This window comes from Heptranchias perlo, chromosome 28 (assembly GCF_035084215.1).
Source record: "Heptranchias perlo isolate sHepPer1 chromosome 28, sHepPer1.hap1, whole genome shotgun sequence".
NCBI classification, from domain to species: Eukaryota; Metazoa; Chordata; class Chondrichthyes; order Hexanchiformes; family Hexanchidae; genus Heptranchias; species Heptranchias perlo.
This window is the reverse complement of record NC_090352.1, coordinates 17,873,256-17,891,129: the sequence shown is the minus strand read 5'-3', so window position 1 is coordinate 17,891,129 and position 17,874 is coordinate 17,873,256. Positions and strand designations below refer to the sequence as shown.

Here is a 17,874-nt window from a genome sequence, read left to right as displayed (position 1 = left end):
CTTCCTGTGAAATGGTGGCCCAGGAAGAGGGATTACTCCTTCCTGTGAAATGGTGACCCAGTAGGAGGGATTACTCCTTCCTGTGAAATGATGACCCAGTAGGAGAGATTACTCCTTCCTGTGAAATGATGACCCAGTAGGAGGGATTACTCCTTCCTGTGAAATGGTGACCCAGTAGGAGGGATTACTCCTTCCTGTGAAATGGTGGCCCAGGAAGAGGGATTACTCCTTCCTGTGAAATGGTGACCCAGTAGGAGGGATTACTCCTTCCTGTGAAATGATGACCCAGTAGGAGGGATTACTCCTTCCTGTGAAATGGTGGCCCAGGAAGAGGGATTACTCCTTCCTGTGAAATGGTGACCCAGTAGGAGGGATTACTCCTTCCTGTGAAATGATGACCCAGTAGGAGAGATTACTCCTTCCTGTGAAATGATGACCCAGCAGGAGGGATTACTCCTTCCTGTGAAATGGTGACCCAGTAGGAGGGATTACTCCTTCCTGTGAAATGGTGACCCAGCAGGAGGGATTACTCCTTCCTGTGAAATGGTGACCCAGTAGGAGGGATTACTCCTTCCTGTGAAATGGTGACCCAGCAGGAGGGATTACTCCTTCCTGTGAAATGGTGACCCAGCAGGAGGGATTACTCCTTCCTGTGAAATGGTGACCCAGTAGGAGGGATTACTCCTTCCTGTGAAATGGTGACCCAGCAGGAGGGATTACTCCTTCCTGTGAAATGGTGACCCAGTAGGAGGGATTACTCCTTCCTGTGAAATGGTGACCCAGCAGGAGGGATTACTCCTTCCTGTTAAATGATGACCCAGTAGGAGAGATTACTCCTTCCTGTTAAATGATGACCCAGTAGGAGGGATTACTCCTTCCTGTTAAATGATGACCCAGTAGGAGAGATTACTCCTTCCTGTGAAATGATGACCCAGTCGGAGAGATTACTCCTTCCTGTGAAATGATGACCCAGTAGGAGAGATTACTCCTTCCTGTGAAATGATGACCCAGTAGGAGAGATTACTCCTTCCTGTTAAATGATGACCCAGTAGGAGAGATTACTCCTTCCTGTTAAATGATGACCCAGTAGGAGGGATTACTCCTTCCTGTGAAATGATGACCCAGTAGGAGGGATTACTCCTTCCTGTGAAATGGTGACCCAGTCGGAGGGATTACTCCTTCCTGTTAAATGATGACCCAGTAGGAGAGATTACTCCTTCCTGTGAAATGGTGACCCAGTAGGAGAGATTACTCCTTCCTGTGAAATGGTGACCCAGTCGGAGGGATTACTCCTTCCTGTTAAATGATGACCCAGTAGGAGAGATTACTCCTTCCTGTGAAATGGTGACCCAGTAGGAGGGATTACTCCTTCCTGTTAAATGATGACCCAGTAGGAGAGATTACTCCTTCCTGTGAAATGGTGACCCAGCAGGAGGGATTACTCCTTCCTGCTGGAGTGGAAGCAGCAAGTCACTTGCAAAGAAAAAATGGATAATACCACACTGCTGCTAATCTGCTGCATTATCTGTTCCATATTGTTGCTTTCCCTGTAGTCCAAGCTGTTTAGGCAGCTGCAAACTGTGATTTGCACTGCTGCGTAATGTGCCATTAACCAACCAAAGGGGCACTTTATTGAGAGTGAAAGTAAAGGCCTTTTTAACATAAGGGTAATTTGCATATTTTGCCTTCAGAGTCGGAAAGCTGACAAATTGATTCTTTGGGGATATTAAATGTGCATTATATGTATTCAAATGAACTCTTTTGGGATACTAAATACACATTACATGTCGTTTTGAAACCCTTGAGGCCTAATTAAGGGGAGCATGCAGTTCATTACTTCATAATTTTAGAATAACTGGTTTTAAAAAATTGTCACTCTCGCTTGAGGGGGGGCATAAATGGCAAATAAGATAGCTTTAATATTATATTTAACAGGTCTGTCACTATCAATTGCCTTCAGACTCATCTTTCATCACTTGAGAACATTTATTTGGGGTAAGGACTTAACAAATGGAATCTGAACATTACCAGACAGTGCCAAGTGCAAAGCTGGCACTACTTAGTACTGACACTGCCCATAGATTGCACACGTTCAGGGAAAATCAACTGTCAACAATCTTAATGATGCAGTTGAAGAACATACTGATTCTTTTTTTCTGGAGGAATGAGCTTTACAATCCTGGAGCAATTTAGATCCTCCCTAATGTTGTCCAGCTTTGGACAGTCAGTCTACTTTATTGAGCAAACATTTGACCACACAAATTTCTAAAAAATGTGAACTTAAAAGCCAGAACTTTAAAACAAAAGCCCATATTGCTGAATGCAGTGATTGGAGAACTAATTATTAAAGTTAGAAAGATCTTCTTTACAATCTCCAGATCAAACATCAGAACTCAAGCTATGATTGACCAGTTCTTAGGGGTTTATATGGTCAGCTGAGGTTTTGTTTTTGTGTAGTTGAGGAATATTTAGGGCTAATAAGAAATATGTCATTAATTTTTTGGAAAAAGAGAGCACCTGAGAGAATCTTACTGAGGTCTGTAATCACTCCACGTGGTAACTATATGACCATGTCATCTGTTAATAAGTTCCTTAAATATGATGCAGAGCTCAGACCAGCTCACGAGGTTTCCCAGAATTTGAGGGTGTGCAAAGTAAATGGAAGGCACGACATTACTGGTGTGGAATATTTGCATGTGTCAGACCCCACTGAAATCTTTAGCGGTCTCAGAAAATGACAAAGATCTGCCATTTTCTCACCTGTATATCCTAGAATGATAATGTTCAGATAGTAGTGAAATAAGTTTACAGATATCGCAAGACTGGTGACTATTTCCTATCTTTTGATGCCTGTAGGAAGTGTGGGCCTGGTTTTATTACTTTTTGCTTTTGTTTCCCTCGGTTGATATATTCCGTCCTTTTTCCATTACTTTTATCCCCTCCCACCTCTAATAAAGGCATTAGCCCCCTGCAGGATATGATTCCACAGATCGTAGGATAACGATCAAACCCAGTACCTTCCTGGTCTGTATGGCTTCGATACTTACTGCCTAAACCCATTGAGCCATTGGAGGGAGTCCCATTTAATATTTTTCAAACCTTCTCCTGAAGTAATGAACATTTGTTTCAAAACAGCAAAGCAGAGGGAATTAATGTCTTAAATATAGCATATACCTTACATTTACAAATCAGATGGCAGAGATTGTTGATCTGCAAATTAGAAATTCCTTACATAAAGCTTTTCTATTTTCATAATATTAATGCCATTCCTGGTAAATTCATGCGGAAGCAGTACTTTTCTGAGATCCCTGGAATGCTTGCTTGTATTAATGTTACTTGAACAGTGTTTGGCTTTGAAACAGACATATGTAGGTTACTTTTTTAACTTATTATATCTGATTTATCGCACCACTGGAGATTTGTGTTAACAAAGAAATCTAAATAATAGGAAATCTCTTAATGTCCATAAGGAGGGATAAAACCTTGCTTGATATAGCTATAAGCAGTTTGTGTTCCAGAACATTTTTAGTGAGAGGCACGATGGGCCGAACGGCCTCCTTCTGTGCTTAAGATTCTATGATTCTGTAACGAATACACACACGGTCATCTGTTTGTTCATTGACATGAGTAATAGCAGATACATGAACATTAAAAATACTATGAATACTGTACACAAAAAATGACTTCTCAGTAAATATTTCACAGTGAGTCATCTTCTGAAAACACTGAGAAGTGAGAGTTCCTTAGCTTATCCTGATGGAAAGGAGCCCCTAGTTGCAGAGCCATGGAAGCAAGTTATCTGTCTGTTCTCTCAATCAGGGAAAGGGTGACCTACAGAGGAAGTAGAAAAAAATTAGAGCATCTACTATTCTTTGTTGCTGTTATGTTTCTGGGCTTTATGCTAGAACATGTCTTTGGATCCATTGTCACAGCCACTCCTGGAGGTAGACTCCATGACCCCAGTGAGCCAGTTATTTCTTCTTCTACCCAATATCAAAGCAAATGTAGTGAGATTGTTGAGTTGAAGAGAGAACCCTTGTCACTGTACTCCAGATTACCAGAATATATCCTTGTGATCTCCTTGTCTGGAATCTGTATCCACTGCAGCCTGCAGAAACACTATCAGTAACCAATTTCAACTCTGGGTATGCTGTGACCAGTGAGAAAGAATCATAGACAAAAATGACTCATTTTCATCACGGTTGCACTGACAGCAAAGGGCCTCCTTTGTAGATTCACCCAATCCATTCAAAGTTAGCTTTTAGTTTGTATTACTTTAGTGAATATTTAACCATCAAACGATGTAAGCTGAAGAGTTGTGTATAAACCCTAATAGGTTAGGTTGTTCCAGAGTATATACACTTTTACTAATCAGACTGTGCTGTAATGAGCTGATACATAATTGAAAAGATGCAACTTAATTTCTTCTTTCTGTTCTCTCTGCAGTTACTGACTTTAGTGTCAGCGCAATAACAACAAATGACACCCGAGAAGCAAGAGGACCAAATGTCCCCAAAATATCAGGGTTAGAACGAAGTCAGGAGAAAAGTCAGGAGGGCTCTAAAGACCCGCTGCTTGTACTTGCTGTGGCTAAAGAGCCTGTTCCTCAGGCTCAGACACCACCCCAGCCCCAACCCCAACCCCAATCCCAGTCCCAGTCCCAGTCCCAGCCCCAGCCCCAGCCCCAGCCCCAGGCCAAGCTCTGTTCTCCACTTCCTGTGCAGACCCAGCTTACACAGCTACTGCCCCAGCCGCAGCCAAAGGCTCTACTACAATCCCAGGGTCAAACCCAACCCCAATCCCAACCATTACTTCCATCCCAACACCAACCTGTTCCTCTACCCCAACCTCAACCTCAACCCATATCTCAGCCTCAAGCTCAAGCTCAAGTCCAAGCCCAGGTTAAAACTCCTCAGCACCACTCTCAGCCTCAGCCTCAGCCACCTTCTCCTGCACAACCAGTTCTTCAAAGTCAGCTTCCATCTCGGCCGACATCTCGGAACCTCCCGCAATCTCTGTCTGTGTACAGCAGCAGCCTAAGTCTCAACAGCATAAGGTGAGTAATTGAAATTGTTTATAAATCTTCATCTGTGTTTGGAAGATACTAAAATACCTGAGAGTAGTGAGAACATTTACTTAAGCAAACACTTGTACTGATTTCTCACTTTATACCCTGGCTAGTTGTAAGTGAATACGTGAATTACAAGAGTAGGTGCTATCTGAATTCACTAGAGATGGTGCTCAACAGCCACAGTCCATTACACACAGAGGCGATGGTATCTGATATGAATGTATACAACATGAATGTGAGGAAAAAATGAATGTGATTTCAAATTTAAATAAAATGTATCATATGTAGGTTTAGAGTAGCTGTGGAAAAGGGCAAAGAGCAATCAAACCTGAAAATCCTCAACTGAAGAAGGGCTAATTTCCATGAATTGAAAGGGGATCTAGCCCAGGTGGATTGGAATCAAAGATTGGCAAGTAAAACAGTAAATGAGCAATGTGAGGCCTTCAAAGAGGAGATAATTTGGGTACAGACTAGACACATTCCCGCGAGGGGGAAGAAAGGTCATCAAAAGCCAGAGCTCACTGGGTGACTAAAAATATAGAGAGTAAATTGAAACAGAAAAAGGAGGCTTATGATAAATGTCAGGTTCATAGTACAACAGAGAACCAAGCTGAGTACAGACGAGAACTGAAAAAGGAAATAAGAAGGGCAAAGAGAGTGTATGTGAATCGATTAGCTGGTAACATAAAAGGGAACCCAAAAGTCTTCAATAAACATATAAATAGTAAAAGGTTAGTCAAAGGAAGGATGGGGTTGATTAGGGACAAAAAAGGACATCTTCTTGTGGAGGCAGAGGGCATGGCTGAGGCACTAAATGAATACTTTGCATCTGTCTCCACTAAATAAGACGATGCTGCCAATATCACAGTAAAGAAGGAGGTAGAAGAGAAATTAGATAGGATAAAAATAGATAAAGAGATACTTAAAAGGTTGGCAGCGCACAAAGTAGAAATGTCACCCAGTTCGGATGGGATGCACCCTAGGTTCCTGAGGGAAGTAAAGGTTGAGATAGCAGCGGCTCTGGTCACAATCTTCCAGTCCTCCTTAGATATGGGTGCGGTGCCAGAGGACGAGAGGATTGCAAATGTTACACCCTTGTTCAAAAAAGGAGAGGATAAATCCAGCAATTACAGGCCGGTCAACCTAATGTGGGGAAACTTTCAGAGACAATAATCCAGGACAAAATTAATTGTCATTTGGAAACATATGAGTTAATAAATGACAGCCAGCACGGATTTGTTGAAGGGAAATAGTGTTTGACTAACCTGATTGAATTCTTTAATGAAATAACGGAGAGGGTTGATAGTGTGATTGATGTGTATATAGACTTTCAAAAGGTATTTTATAAAGTACCACATTATAGACTTGTTGGCAAAATTGAAGCCTATGGGATGAAAAGGGCAGTCACAGTGTGGATATGAAATTGGCTAAGTGACAGAAAGCAGAGACTAGTGGTGAACAGTTGTCTTTCAGACTGGAAGGAAATATACAGTGGTGTCCCTCAGGGATCAGTATTAGGACCACTGCCCTTTTTGATGTATATTAATGACCTGGACTTGGGTATACAGGGCATAATTTCAAAGTTTGCAGATGACACGAATCTCAGAAATGTAGTAAACAGCGAGGAGGATAGTAATAGAATTCAGCAGGACATCGACAGACCGGTGCAATGGGTAGACACATGGCAGATGCAATTTAACGCAGAGAAGTGTGAAGTGATGCATTTTGGTAGGAAGAATGAGGAAAGGCAATATAAACTAAATGGTACAATTTAAAGGGGATGCAGAAACGGAGAGACCTGGGGGTGTACGTGACTAAACCTTTGAAGGTGGCAGGACAAGTTGAGAAGTCTGTTTTTAAAAAAGCTTATATTATCCTTGGCTTTATAAACAGAGGCTTAGACGACAGAGGGATGCAAGACTTCAGTTATGCGCAGAGACTGGAGAAGCTGGAATTATTCTCCTTTAGGCCAGAGAAGATTAAGGGGAGGTGTTCAAAATCATGAAGGGTTTAGATGGAGTAAATAAAGAGAAACTGTTTCCAGTGGCATGAGGGTCAGTAACCAGAGGACACAGATTTAAGGTAATTAGCAAAAGAACCAGAGGCGAGATGAGGAGAATTTTTTTACGCAGCAAGTTGTTATGATCTAGAATACACTGCCTGAAAAGGTGGTGGAAGCAGATTCACTAATAATTTTCAAAAGGGAATTGGATAAATCCTTGAAGGGGAACAAATTACAGGGCTATGGGGAAATGGCAGGATAATGGGACTAATTGGATAGCTCTTTCAAAGAGCCAGCACAGGCAAGATGGGCCCAATGGCCTCCTTCTGTGCTGTATCATTCTATGATAACTTGATAGAAACAAATTTCATTATATAGATAACATTTTGTTAGCCAAAGTCAAAAAATCAAATTTGGGCCTTACAGTTTAGTCAAACCAAGTGCTTGTGAAAGTCAGCTTGATAGGTGACACATCAAATGCTATTTGAGCAACTTTACTCCCCCAATTTTGCCTCCTCTTCTCCTGATTCATGGGGTATGGTTTCAAGAGGCCAGTCTACATATGTGGCTTATAGGCTAACTGATGACAGTCATCAGTGAAGGACATCACAACCAGCTTGATCCAAACAACCATATGCTTTGCAGCAGGTATCACTGGATAGCAATCAGGAGTAGGAAATCTGGCTGAGACAGCTAAATTGGCAGACACTGTCGATTTGAACATGGGTGCTCCTGAATCTCCAATTAGTTATCGTGCCCTTCAGTCTATGTACACGTGGAAACATAACTTACAAGACATTTCAAGCATGGCGACAATTCCCCTTGAAATGCAACATTGCTCACACTTGTGATTTCATTATTGATTCAATGATTTTGCACAATTATTTTAATGTACATGATTCGCAGTGATAGGAAAGGGAGAAGACTCGTCCCTCCCCTATTATCTCATGATTGTAAACAATTTTACAACACCAAGTTATAGTCCAGCAATTTTATTTTAAATTCACAAGCTTTCGGAGGCTACCTCCTTCCTCAGGTGAACGATGTGGAAATTATCTCATGAGTCGTGGACATTAATAAAAGTGCAGGATCAATAAATCATAAATGAGATTGCCAGTGTTGGCAATGCTGTAAGTGCCAGTATTAAGTGAAAATTGTTCATGAAGGTTGTTTATGAATCTCATTGTGCTTTTTGTTTCTCTCTCTCTCTTTCCTCAGCAGCAGCAGAAGCAACACTCCAGTCAAACCTCAAGCTCCTCCAGCACACATTTCCCATCATCCTTCCACTCCGAGCTTTTCTTTGGCCCTCGCGGCCCACAATACTTCACATACTTTTACACCTAGTCTACAGCCTGCAAATCATTCGCATCATCCCACTATGTTTGCCCCACATACAGCTCTGCCACCACCTCCTCCACTGACGTCAAGTGCACTTCAGGTTCCAGGTCACCCTGCTGGGGCCGGGTATTCAGGTGAGTGACAGCAAAGATATTTCAACTATGTTGATGTATTAAAAAAGGAATGTTATTCCATCATTATCATCCATGAACTTCCAAACAAAGGAACAAAGTAGGAATCCACTGGCTTAAACCCTTAAGTCTCATGGGTAGTCTGGGAGTAGATATAGTGTAGTCATATCCTTACTATACAAAATTGCCATATCTTCAAGAGTATAATTTGTGTTGTGTGCCTACCTGACCCAATGATGACTTTTATGGGGGAACCTCATTACTTTTCCATGACCGGTTGTTTTCTTTGTTTTACAGTTAGTTCAAGTAAATTGGGTGTTAGGTTGTTTTGATCAGTCGGAGAGCTTGCACATAATTGAAAGTGTGAGAATGTATCTTTGAAATGTTTCCAAAACATAATAATTGTGAAAGTCATGGCAGATGTAGATGTCCATTACCCTTTGAGATGATCATAAATTGGCTCAGTGTTTGCAGTGTCTCCTAGAGGGAAAACTATACCCTACTCAGTTGGCACATAATCCTAAAATTTTGTGAAGGTTGATGATATCTGCGCATCAACCTTGCTTCTAGTTGTCACAGTTACCATGTTGTATGTTTTAAAGCTAATGGATAGAGGCAAACCAGCAGCCGGCATTTTGTTGCTGCCAAGATTAAGCAGCCTGGAGACATTCCTTGATTGTTCTCTTGAATCTTTCAAGCTGTTTGCAGTGTGATTCGATGCTGGCAAAATCCAAGATGTTCTATAAACTACTTGAAATTTGAACGCTGAAATGAAGATCTGTTGTCTGACTTTAACACTTCTGGAATTCTGTGTAAAAACACAGGAAAAATCTTGCTTAGATGCAGAATAGTGGCTGTAGGCGATGTGGATTTGGTTATTTCAGCTTGTGGAAATTGGGAGAAATCCTGGACCACGAATAAGAGAGCGTCTCATTTTGTAAAGGGTCCACAAAAATCAAAACTAACTTTGCCATGAATAATTAGGTAGACCTGACCAGGCAAGCGCTGCTTCCTTGTGTTCAACAATTGTCACCTTACGGCTAAGACATGTTTTTATCAGCTGCTTTTACTTTATTGTCTATGCCTGGAGTCCACACGTTGGTTCCAAGGAGGCCTTTGATTTTGATTATCTCTTGATAGACAATGTGGACAAGAGATATTGCCTGATCTTGTAGCTCCATTGGGATGGCTACATGCTCACTGCATAGAATTATATCATTCTCATTGATAGTTCATGTCGAACCAGCCTTAGCTGCCAGTAGTTGGCCTCCAACTTATGCCATTGATTTGTTCATAGGCACTGAACAGCTGCTTGTAAGATTCTTCGGCGTAGCTTGCTTGATATCAACTAGAATGATTGCTTTGGGTACAGAATGTTGAGGTACAAAATTAATGAATTCCTTAACTTTCTATGAAGTAGGACTAATGGCAGCATGCAGACCTGGATAACGTGACCCATAATCAGTACGATTAACATCAGCCACAAAAACTTGCATTTACATAGCGCCTTCAATGTCTCAAGGCGCATCACAGAGATGTAATCAAAACTAATGGATGCTGAGCCAAAGAAAGAAATATTAAGAAGGGTGACCAAACACTTGGTCAAAGAGTTGGGTTTTAAGGAGTGCTTGAAAGGAGGATCACAGGGATCGAAGATGATGGCTTTGGTCTTCTCAATCTTTCACTGGAAGAAATTGTGGTCGATCCAAGACTGGGTGTTGGTCAAGCATTCTGACAATGCAGAGGCATTGGAGAGATCAAGAAATGCGATGGAGAGGCAGAGCTAAGTGTCATCAGCTTACAAGTGGAAGCTGACCTCGTGTCTTTAGATAATGTCGCCAAGGGTCAGCCTGTAGATGACAAAGAGATGGGGCCAAGGATAGATCCTTGGGGGACTTCAGAGTTAATGGTGCGGGGGTGGAAAGAGCTGGGACTGGAGATGCTCTAACTATGATCGGTTAAATAAGAGTGGAATCAAGCGAGCACAATCCCACCGAGCTGAACAATGGAGGAAATTGTAGGAGGATGTCGTGTCAAAGGTTGCAGAAAGGATGAGGAGGGATAATGCACCATGGCCACAGTCACAGAGGATGCTATTTGTGACTTTGGTTAGGGCCATTTCAGTGCTGTGGCAGGAACAGAAATCTGAATGGAGAGATTCAAACATGGAGTTGCAGGAAAGATGGACAAGAATTTGGGAGACGTCAACATATTCAAGAATTTTGGAGAAGAAAGGGAGGTTGGTGGTGGGGCGGTGGTTTGCAAGGATACCGAGAGGTTAAGGGTGGGTTTTTTAAGGAGGGGGTTGATGATAGCGGTTTTGAAAGGGAGGGGGACAGTAACTGAGGCGAGGCTAACATACAGGTCAGGAATGGAAGTTGGGTGGTGAGTAATTTAGTGGGAATGGAGTCAAGTGAAAAGGAAGTGGGTCCCATAGGCAAGATGAGGTCGGAGAGGGCATAAAAGAAGTTGGGAGAAAAACTAAAAAAAATGCGAGTTCAGAGCTAGGGCAGGGGAGAAACGGCGGGGGGGGGGAGGGGTCTTGGCTTGATGGGCAAGCTGAAGGGGGAACCAGCTGAGCAGACAGTCTCTATGCTGGTGAGTAAGAAATCCATGAGCTCCTCGCAAATGTTGCAGGTGAGGGGGGAAGGGGCAGGGGAGAGAAGTTTAACGAAACAGCTGGTGGTGGAGAAGAGAAGCCGAGGATTATTTTTTCTCTCTAGGGTGATCCTGGAGGCATGGGCAGTTTTGGTAGAGGAGAGTGACATCCGACAAAACTTGATGTGATCCAGCCAAATCTGGCGATGGACAGCTAAACTAGTTGTGCATCAGATATGCTCAAATCTGTACCCAAGCCGTTAATTAACGGTCATACAATAAGTCTAGACTTTCTGCTGATACAAGAAGAAGGTTTAGACTGTGCCTTGGAGAACACAGGAAACAAAGGCTTGTGATCTTTTAACACCTTAAATTGTTAACCATTGTTGTATAAGTGGATTCTATTAATAATTTGTCAGAAGGGATGTCAAAATATCTTTCCTGCTGAAGATATGGTGGAAGTTAACCTTTTGTATCACTTCAGACCAATGTGTGCTGCATATATAATACAATGACTCTCTTACTCGAGCTGTAGTTGGTGATACCCAGATTTGAGAAAACACATGATCTGTTTACCTCTGTGACAATTACATCCAGGGTTGAAGCATCATGTTAATCATACGTAATGTCATTGTGTGCTACTTATATATCAACATGACGTTTTGGGATTCTTCAGGTTGCCAATAATTACTGGAGGCGAAATCCAAGGTGTAGGACCATCTGCATTTTTCGTTATTCCATTATTCTCCAACTCTTTCAGCTTTATTTTCTCCCATCGAGCAAACAGTATCTTTTTCTGATGCTGAGCAACAGGAGGAACAGACTTGTCAATATGCAGCTTGACCTGCATGCCTTTCAACGTACCTAAACTGAAAATGCACTGCAAACATATCCTCTGATAATATATTGATGCTACATACTGCTGAAGGTAGTTTAATGAGTTGTATTGCTATCATGTAGACAACCAGGCTCTCCTTTCACAACAAACCATAAGACCATAAGCGATAGAAGCAGGAGTAGGCCATTTGGCCCTTTGAGCCTGCTCCGCCATTTAATGAGATCATGGCTGATCTGATTTTTACCTCATCTCCACTTTCCCGCCCTTTCCCCATATCCTTTGACTCCATTGCTGATCAAAAATTTGTCTAACTCAGCCTTGAATGTATTCAATGACTCAGCCTCCACAGCTTTTTGGGGTAAAGAATTCCAAAGATTCACGACCCTCTGGGAGAAGAAATTCCTCCTTATTTCCGTCTTAAACGGGCGACCCCATATTCTGAGACTATGCCCCCTAGTTTTAGATTCCCCCATGAGGGAAAACATCCTCTCAGCATCTACCGTATCAAGATTCTCAGAATCTTATATGTTTCAATAAGATCTCTCATTCTTCTAAAATCCAATGCATATAGACCCAAACTGTTCAATCTTTCCTCATAAGACAACCCTTTGCAGATGATACAAAGATGGGAGGGAAAGTAGAGAGTGAGGAGGACATAAAAAACCTACAAGGGGATATAGACAGGCTGGGTGAGTGGGTGGAGATTTGGCAGATGCAATACAATATTGGAAAATGTGAGGTTATGCACTTTGGCAGGAAAAATCAGAGAGCAAGTTATTATCTTAATGGCGAGAAACTGGAAAGTACTGCAGCACAAAGGGATCTGGGGGTCCTAGTGCAAGAAAATCAAAAAGTTAGTATGCAGGTGCAGCAGGTGATCAAGAAGGCCAACGGAATGTTGGCTTTTATTGCTAGGGGGATAGAATATAAAAACAGGGAGGTATTGCTGCAGTTATATAAGGTATTGGTGAGACCGCACCTGGAATACTGCATACAATTTTGGTGTCCATACTTAAGAAAAGACATACTTGCTCTCGAGGCAGGACAAAGAAGGTTCACTCGGTTCATCCCGGGGATGAGGGGGCGGACATATGAGGAGAGGTTGAGTAGATTGGGACTCTACTCATTGGAGTTCAGAAGAATGAGAGGCGATCTTATTGAAACATATAATATTGTGAAGGGGCTTGATTGGGTGGATGCGGTAAGGATGTTCCCAAGGATGGGTGAAACTAGAACTAGGGGGCATAATCTTAGAATAAGGGGCTGCTCTTTCAAAACTGAGATGAGGAGAAACTTCTTCACTCAGAGGGTAGTAGGCCTGTGGAATTTGCTGCCCCAGGAAGCTGTGGAAGCTACATCATTAAATAAATTTAAAACAGAAATAGACAGTTTTCGAGAAGTAAAGGGAATTAGGGGTTACGGGGAGCGGGCAGGAAATTGGACATGAAACTGAGTTTGGATCGGTCAAGGCCCTGTGGGTGGCGGAGAGGGCCCAAGGGCTGAGTGGCCGGGTCCTGCTCCTACTTCTTGTGTTCTTTAGATTTGAGGTTAGGATCAGATCAGCCATGATCTTATTGAATGGCGGAGCAGGCTTGAGGGGTCGATTGGCCTACTCCTGCTCCTATTTCTTATGTTCTTATGTTCCATACCTGGAATCAACCTAGTGAACCTTCTCTGAACTGCCTCCAATGCAAGTATGTCCTTCCTTAAATAAGGGCACCAGAACTGTACGCAGTACTCCAGGTGTGGTCTCACCAGCACCCTGTACAGTTGTAGCATGACTTCCCTGCTTTTATACTCCATCCCCCTGGAATCAGCTCAGTATCGGCTGAGACTGCTTGCTTGCCAGAATCGATGTGAGTGAAGAATTTACCAAGCACTAGAAGAGGTGTCTTTGTACCAATTGGAACTAACTGCATCTACGTGTGGTGGAGCTTCACTCAAAGCTCAGAACCAAAAGATTGGTAACTGGATTCATCAATAATATTCCATGGAAATCCAGAATCAACAATGACTTGAATTGACATACTATCGCTGTCTGCTCGTTATGGGATCGATGGTGTTCTGCTCTGATATGGAGACTAAATGTGTATCGTGTTCACATTTGGTTAAAAGCACATTTTGCTGTTTTGACTGGCTGTATTTTTGTGACTATGTTACAGGGCCACCATTTTTTAATCAGATGTTTTTGTAGAGATCTACATTGGGATAACTGACAATTCTTGAAGAATGACTTTGTTTCCTGCATGGACAACATTCTATGCCCTCTGCTAGATGTTCACCAGTATGGGGGTAATTTTCACTGCAGCAATAACACACATCATTCCAGTTGACTTGGCTATACTGCTTTCGCCATGTTGTGATGCAGTTTGTGCTTGACGTTTATTGGATTGAAAGAGACTTGTTGCTTAGTTTCCACATCTACTGCACGACAGTTAGCTAGATCAAGTGCTCTGATCAGTTCGAAAGGGTCATCTGCAATCATCTCTTTTTCCAGGGCTCAGCACTGCAAAATGTCACATCTTTGTTTAGATTTCCCAATTAGCATTAAATGAAATTATATTTTGCTGCTTGTTGACATAAGTGTGTGCAAAAATCATGGACACATTCATTCTTGTGCTGTCAAACCCATTGAAATGTGATTGATTCATAAGTTATATGAGGGAAATGATCAGATAGGGCTTTCTTAGCCTTATCAGAGTGTCTATAATTTCCAGACAACATGTCTAATATATCTTGCAACTGCCTACCCCTTAATTCAGATATGAAGCTGTCTTTCATGTGGTATGGATCTGGTACAATGAGACAGGATCCTTTGTTCTGACTTTGCTGTAGAGTGGAAACCTGAGTTTTGGCAGATCAGCTGGTACAATATGGCTCACTAGTAGATTCCAGAGGGGTAATTTTAACTCTCAAGAACGGGGTGGGGGGGGGGTGGTTGGGTGGGCATCTGGAGGCACCCACCCCCGCCTCCCCCTGCCGGCAGATCTTCTCAATGGCCTACCCAATGTTATCCACGTCCCCCAACCCCGTCCCAACCTCGATATCTTCCAAGGCCTACGATCGATCTCCCTCCCTCCTCTCCGATGTGCGGCTCCTTTCCCTCCCGACAGGCAGCCAGCCTGTTAACCTGGTAGCCTGGCATGTGGGAAACCCAGAAGCACAAATACTTACCTTCAATTGAGTTGAGTTCGCAGAATGTGGAAGACACTTGACATCTGGGTTCCCCACGCGAATATCTACGCATGCACTGGGTTCCCAGCTCCGAGCTAAAATCATGCCCCTAGTGTCTTTCAGAAGTGAGGGGAGGGGGAGCGCTTGAACTGGGATGGGGGTGGGGGGGGGGTTCTCCCATATCTGGCAGCATTGGCCTTCAATTTTCTCTGCAAACGTTAACTTTGGTGTTTTGTGATCTGGTACCTGGAAGTGTATTTTTAGCCCCAATTTTAACTTAATTCCCCAGGCGGGAACGGGACGAGTTCAGTCGGATGCCTGTTGTACACCCCGTCCGCCTTTATGCTCCAACTGTGATGGCAAAATGTTTACATAGGGTTTTCCCATTCTGCAATGTTTACATACAGCATTCCATCATAAATGTTTACCGTGGAAGCTTCCATTAGAAATGTTGCCACAAAACATGTTGCAGGAAGTAATGTTCAGGGACAGGAAGTACAAGCCATTTGCAAGGTTTGTAATAATATATAGACATCTTTGCATCCCGATATCTGATGTTGCATGCAATATGTGTGTACAATTTAGAGTTGTATTTATACCACCTTTGTGGCAGTTCCAAAGTTTCCTGTACCAAACTGTTGCTAAGTCTCAATACTGCATGACCTTCACTGAATTGCAGTATGAGACGTTTATTGAAAAGCAGTTGATAATAGACAACAGGGAGCATCCATTCATTCTGTGTGTTATATTGTGGCGTTTGAGCAGTGCATAGCTCTTCACACTGTTTATTTGTCTTCCATAGAACAAGAACTTCTGCGGCAAGAGCTGAACACCCGATTTTTGGCCTCTCAAAGTGCCGACCGAGGGGCCTCGCTGGGGCCACCACCGTACATGCGAGCGGAGTTCCACCAGCATCAACACCAGCATACCCATCAGCACACTCATCAGCACACGTTCGCGCCGTTTCCGCACACCATCCCGCCAACGGCCATCATGCCAACACCTGCACCACCCATGGTGCGTACCCAAGGCAGAAATGTGAGGATAAGTAGAGCACAACCACTCTATTCCCCTTATATCACTTGTACTATTCTGACCCTTGTGAGCCACCGTCACTATTTATTGACAACAGATTCAAAATTGTTTGTACCAACCATTTTGCGTGCAATTACTAGCCATGCTTGATAATTGAACCATAAATACTTTGTTTCCTTAATGCTAATTAGAGTTTCATTCCCAGCTTTCTTCAATTATGTGTGCTATTGTGAATTTATGATCACAGGGGCAATTGTCTGACTCTGCATCTGGCAGGGAACCTCAGCTATTCTGAATGCATATCGGAGATTTGGACATGCATTGTGCACAATTTTCTGAGCATTGGTTTTAAGTGGTAGGAAAATCAGGTGCCCACATTTCCAATATGCGCTACTGGCAAATGAGACTCCCTAACAGAAACAGGAAGTCAGAAAATTACCCGTCTGATGTCATCGTGAATTTCTGGGTTGCAAACAAGGAACAATTTATGCGCACAAACAAGGCACCCGATTGGATGACAGAAGTACAAACATATTTTGTGTAAAGTTTCAGTCGCGCAGCTTCAATAATGTAAAAGATCTTTTGTGCATTGAGTTGGCACCGTTGCCATCGAAGCAACTGCTTGTAGCCATAAATTGTTACCACTGTTTATGTCTTGAGTTTCTCTGCAAAACACAGAGCTTTTGTATGTAAATTGTCATAAATTCTCTGCATTGGAGGAATTGTAAAGTATCTTGACTCTGGACCTGAAAAGATGAGGGAGATGGCTGCAGCTCAGGCTTCACAAGGATCCAGCTATGGGTTTGATTTCACATAATTTGGCACTCAGATTTGCCTTCTGTGGTGGGTGTGAACTTTGTCAGTTCATGTCCGCCTCCTGTAATAGAGGGAAGTACAAGGAGCTGGCATGGCTGTCTCTCAAAAACGGCATTGGCAGTGATCATAAAGAAATGTGTGCTGTTGATGGCCCTACCTTCCTAACTGAAGGGAACTGCAAAGTTAGAGGCACTTACAGAAGAGAGGAGGCGGTGGAGTAAACTCAAAATAAAGAACTTGCATGAGTGAGTCTCTCTTTTGACAATCTTACAACTCGAGTTCTATTTCACAACTGAGATGAGCCTGTAGCTGTTGGCAGAGCTTCAAAGTATCAGTCAGAGAAGCTGTGATTCAAATCACAGCTGAAACTTCTGTTTGTATTCTGCTCTTCTCTGTGACTGAATAAGGCCATTTCTCAGCCAGGCCAGACTGCTTGGTGGAGTGACTCAACTCAAGAGGTGAGGAAAATCATGAGAGGCTCCAGAAAGCTCACCTCTAGGCAGCTGATTTGGGAATGTATAGATGGAAACCATAGGTGTCCAGACAACCTTTGAGGTGGAAGGGCAAGGAAGAGGGATGAAGTGGGGCAAAAATAATTATATGACAACGGTAGGTCTCCCTGCCCCATTTCCCTTCATTTTCTGCTACTATGCCACCTGAAATCAGGAGATATAGTGGAGGAAAATCCAGCTCATAATTTCTTCATTAAACACTGTCAACTTGACTCAGTTGGTAGCACTCTCACCTCTGAGTCAGACGGTTGTGGGCTCAAGCCGCACTCTGAGTTGAGCATGTAGCCTAGGCTGCAGCATTGAGGGAACGCAACATTGTTGGGGGTGACATCGTTCGGATGAAGCATTAAAAACTGAGT

General features: G+C 42.8%; 1 protein-coding gene across 4 annotated transcripts in view; it reads left to right on the top strand.

The window, feature by feature from the left end:
- The window catches only part of auts2a (activator of transcription and developmental regulator AUTS2 a), a 986,792-nt gene that overhangs the window by 912,023 nt on the left and 56,895 nt on the right, over positions 1 to 17,874 (top strand). For 2 of the 4 annotated variants that reach the window (XM_068008149.1, XM_068008152.1), the window contains exons 7-9: positions 4,447 to 5,056; positions 8,292 to 8,545; positions 15,955 to 16,190. In XM_068008149.1, coding sequence (XP_067864250.1) covers positions 4,447 to 5,056; positions 8,292 to 8,545; positions 15,955 to 16,190 — 1,100 coding nt within the window. The remainder of the gene's footprint in view (positions 1 to 4,446; positions 5,057 to 8,291; positions 8,546 to 15,954; positions 16,191 to 17,874) is intronic. The other 2 variants (XM_068008151.1, XM_068008150.1) reach the window with 2 other exon arrangements.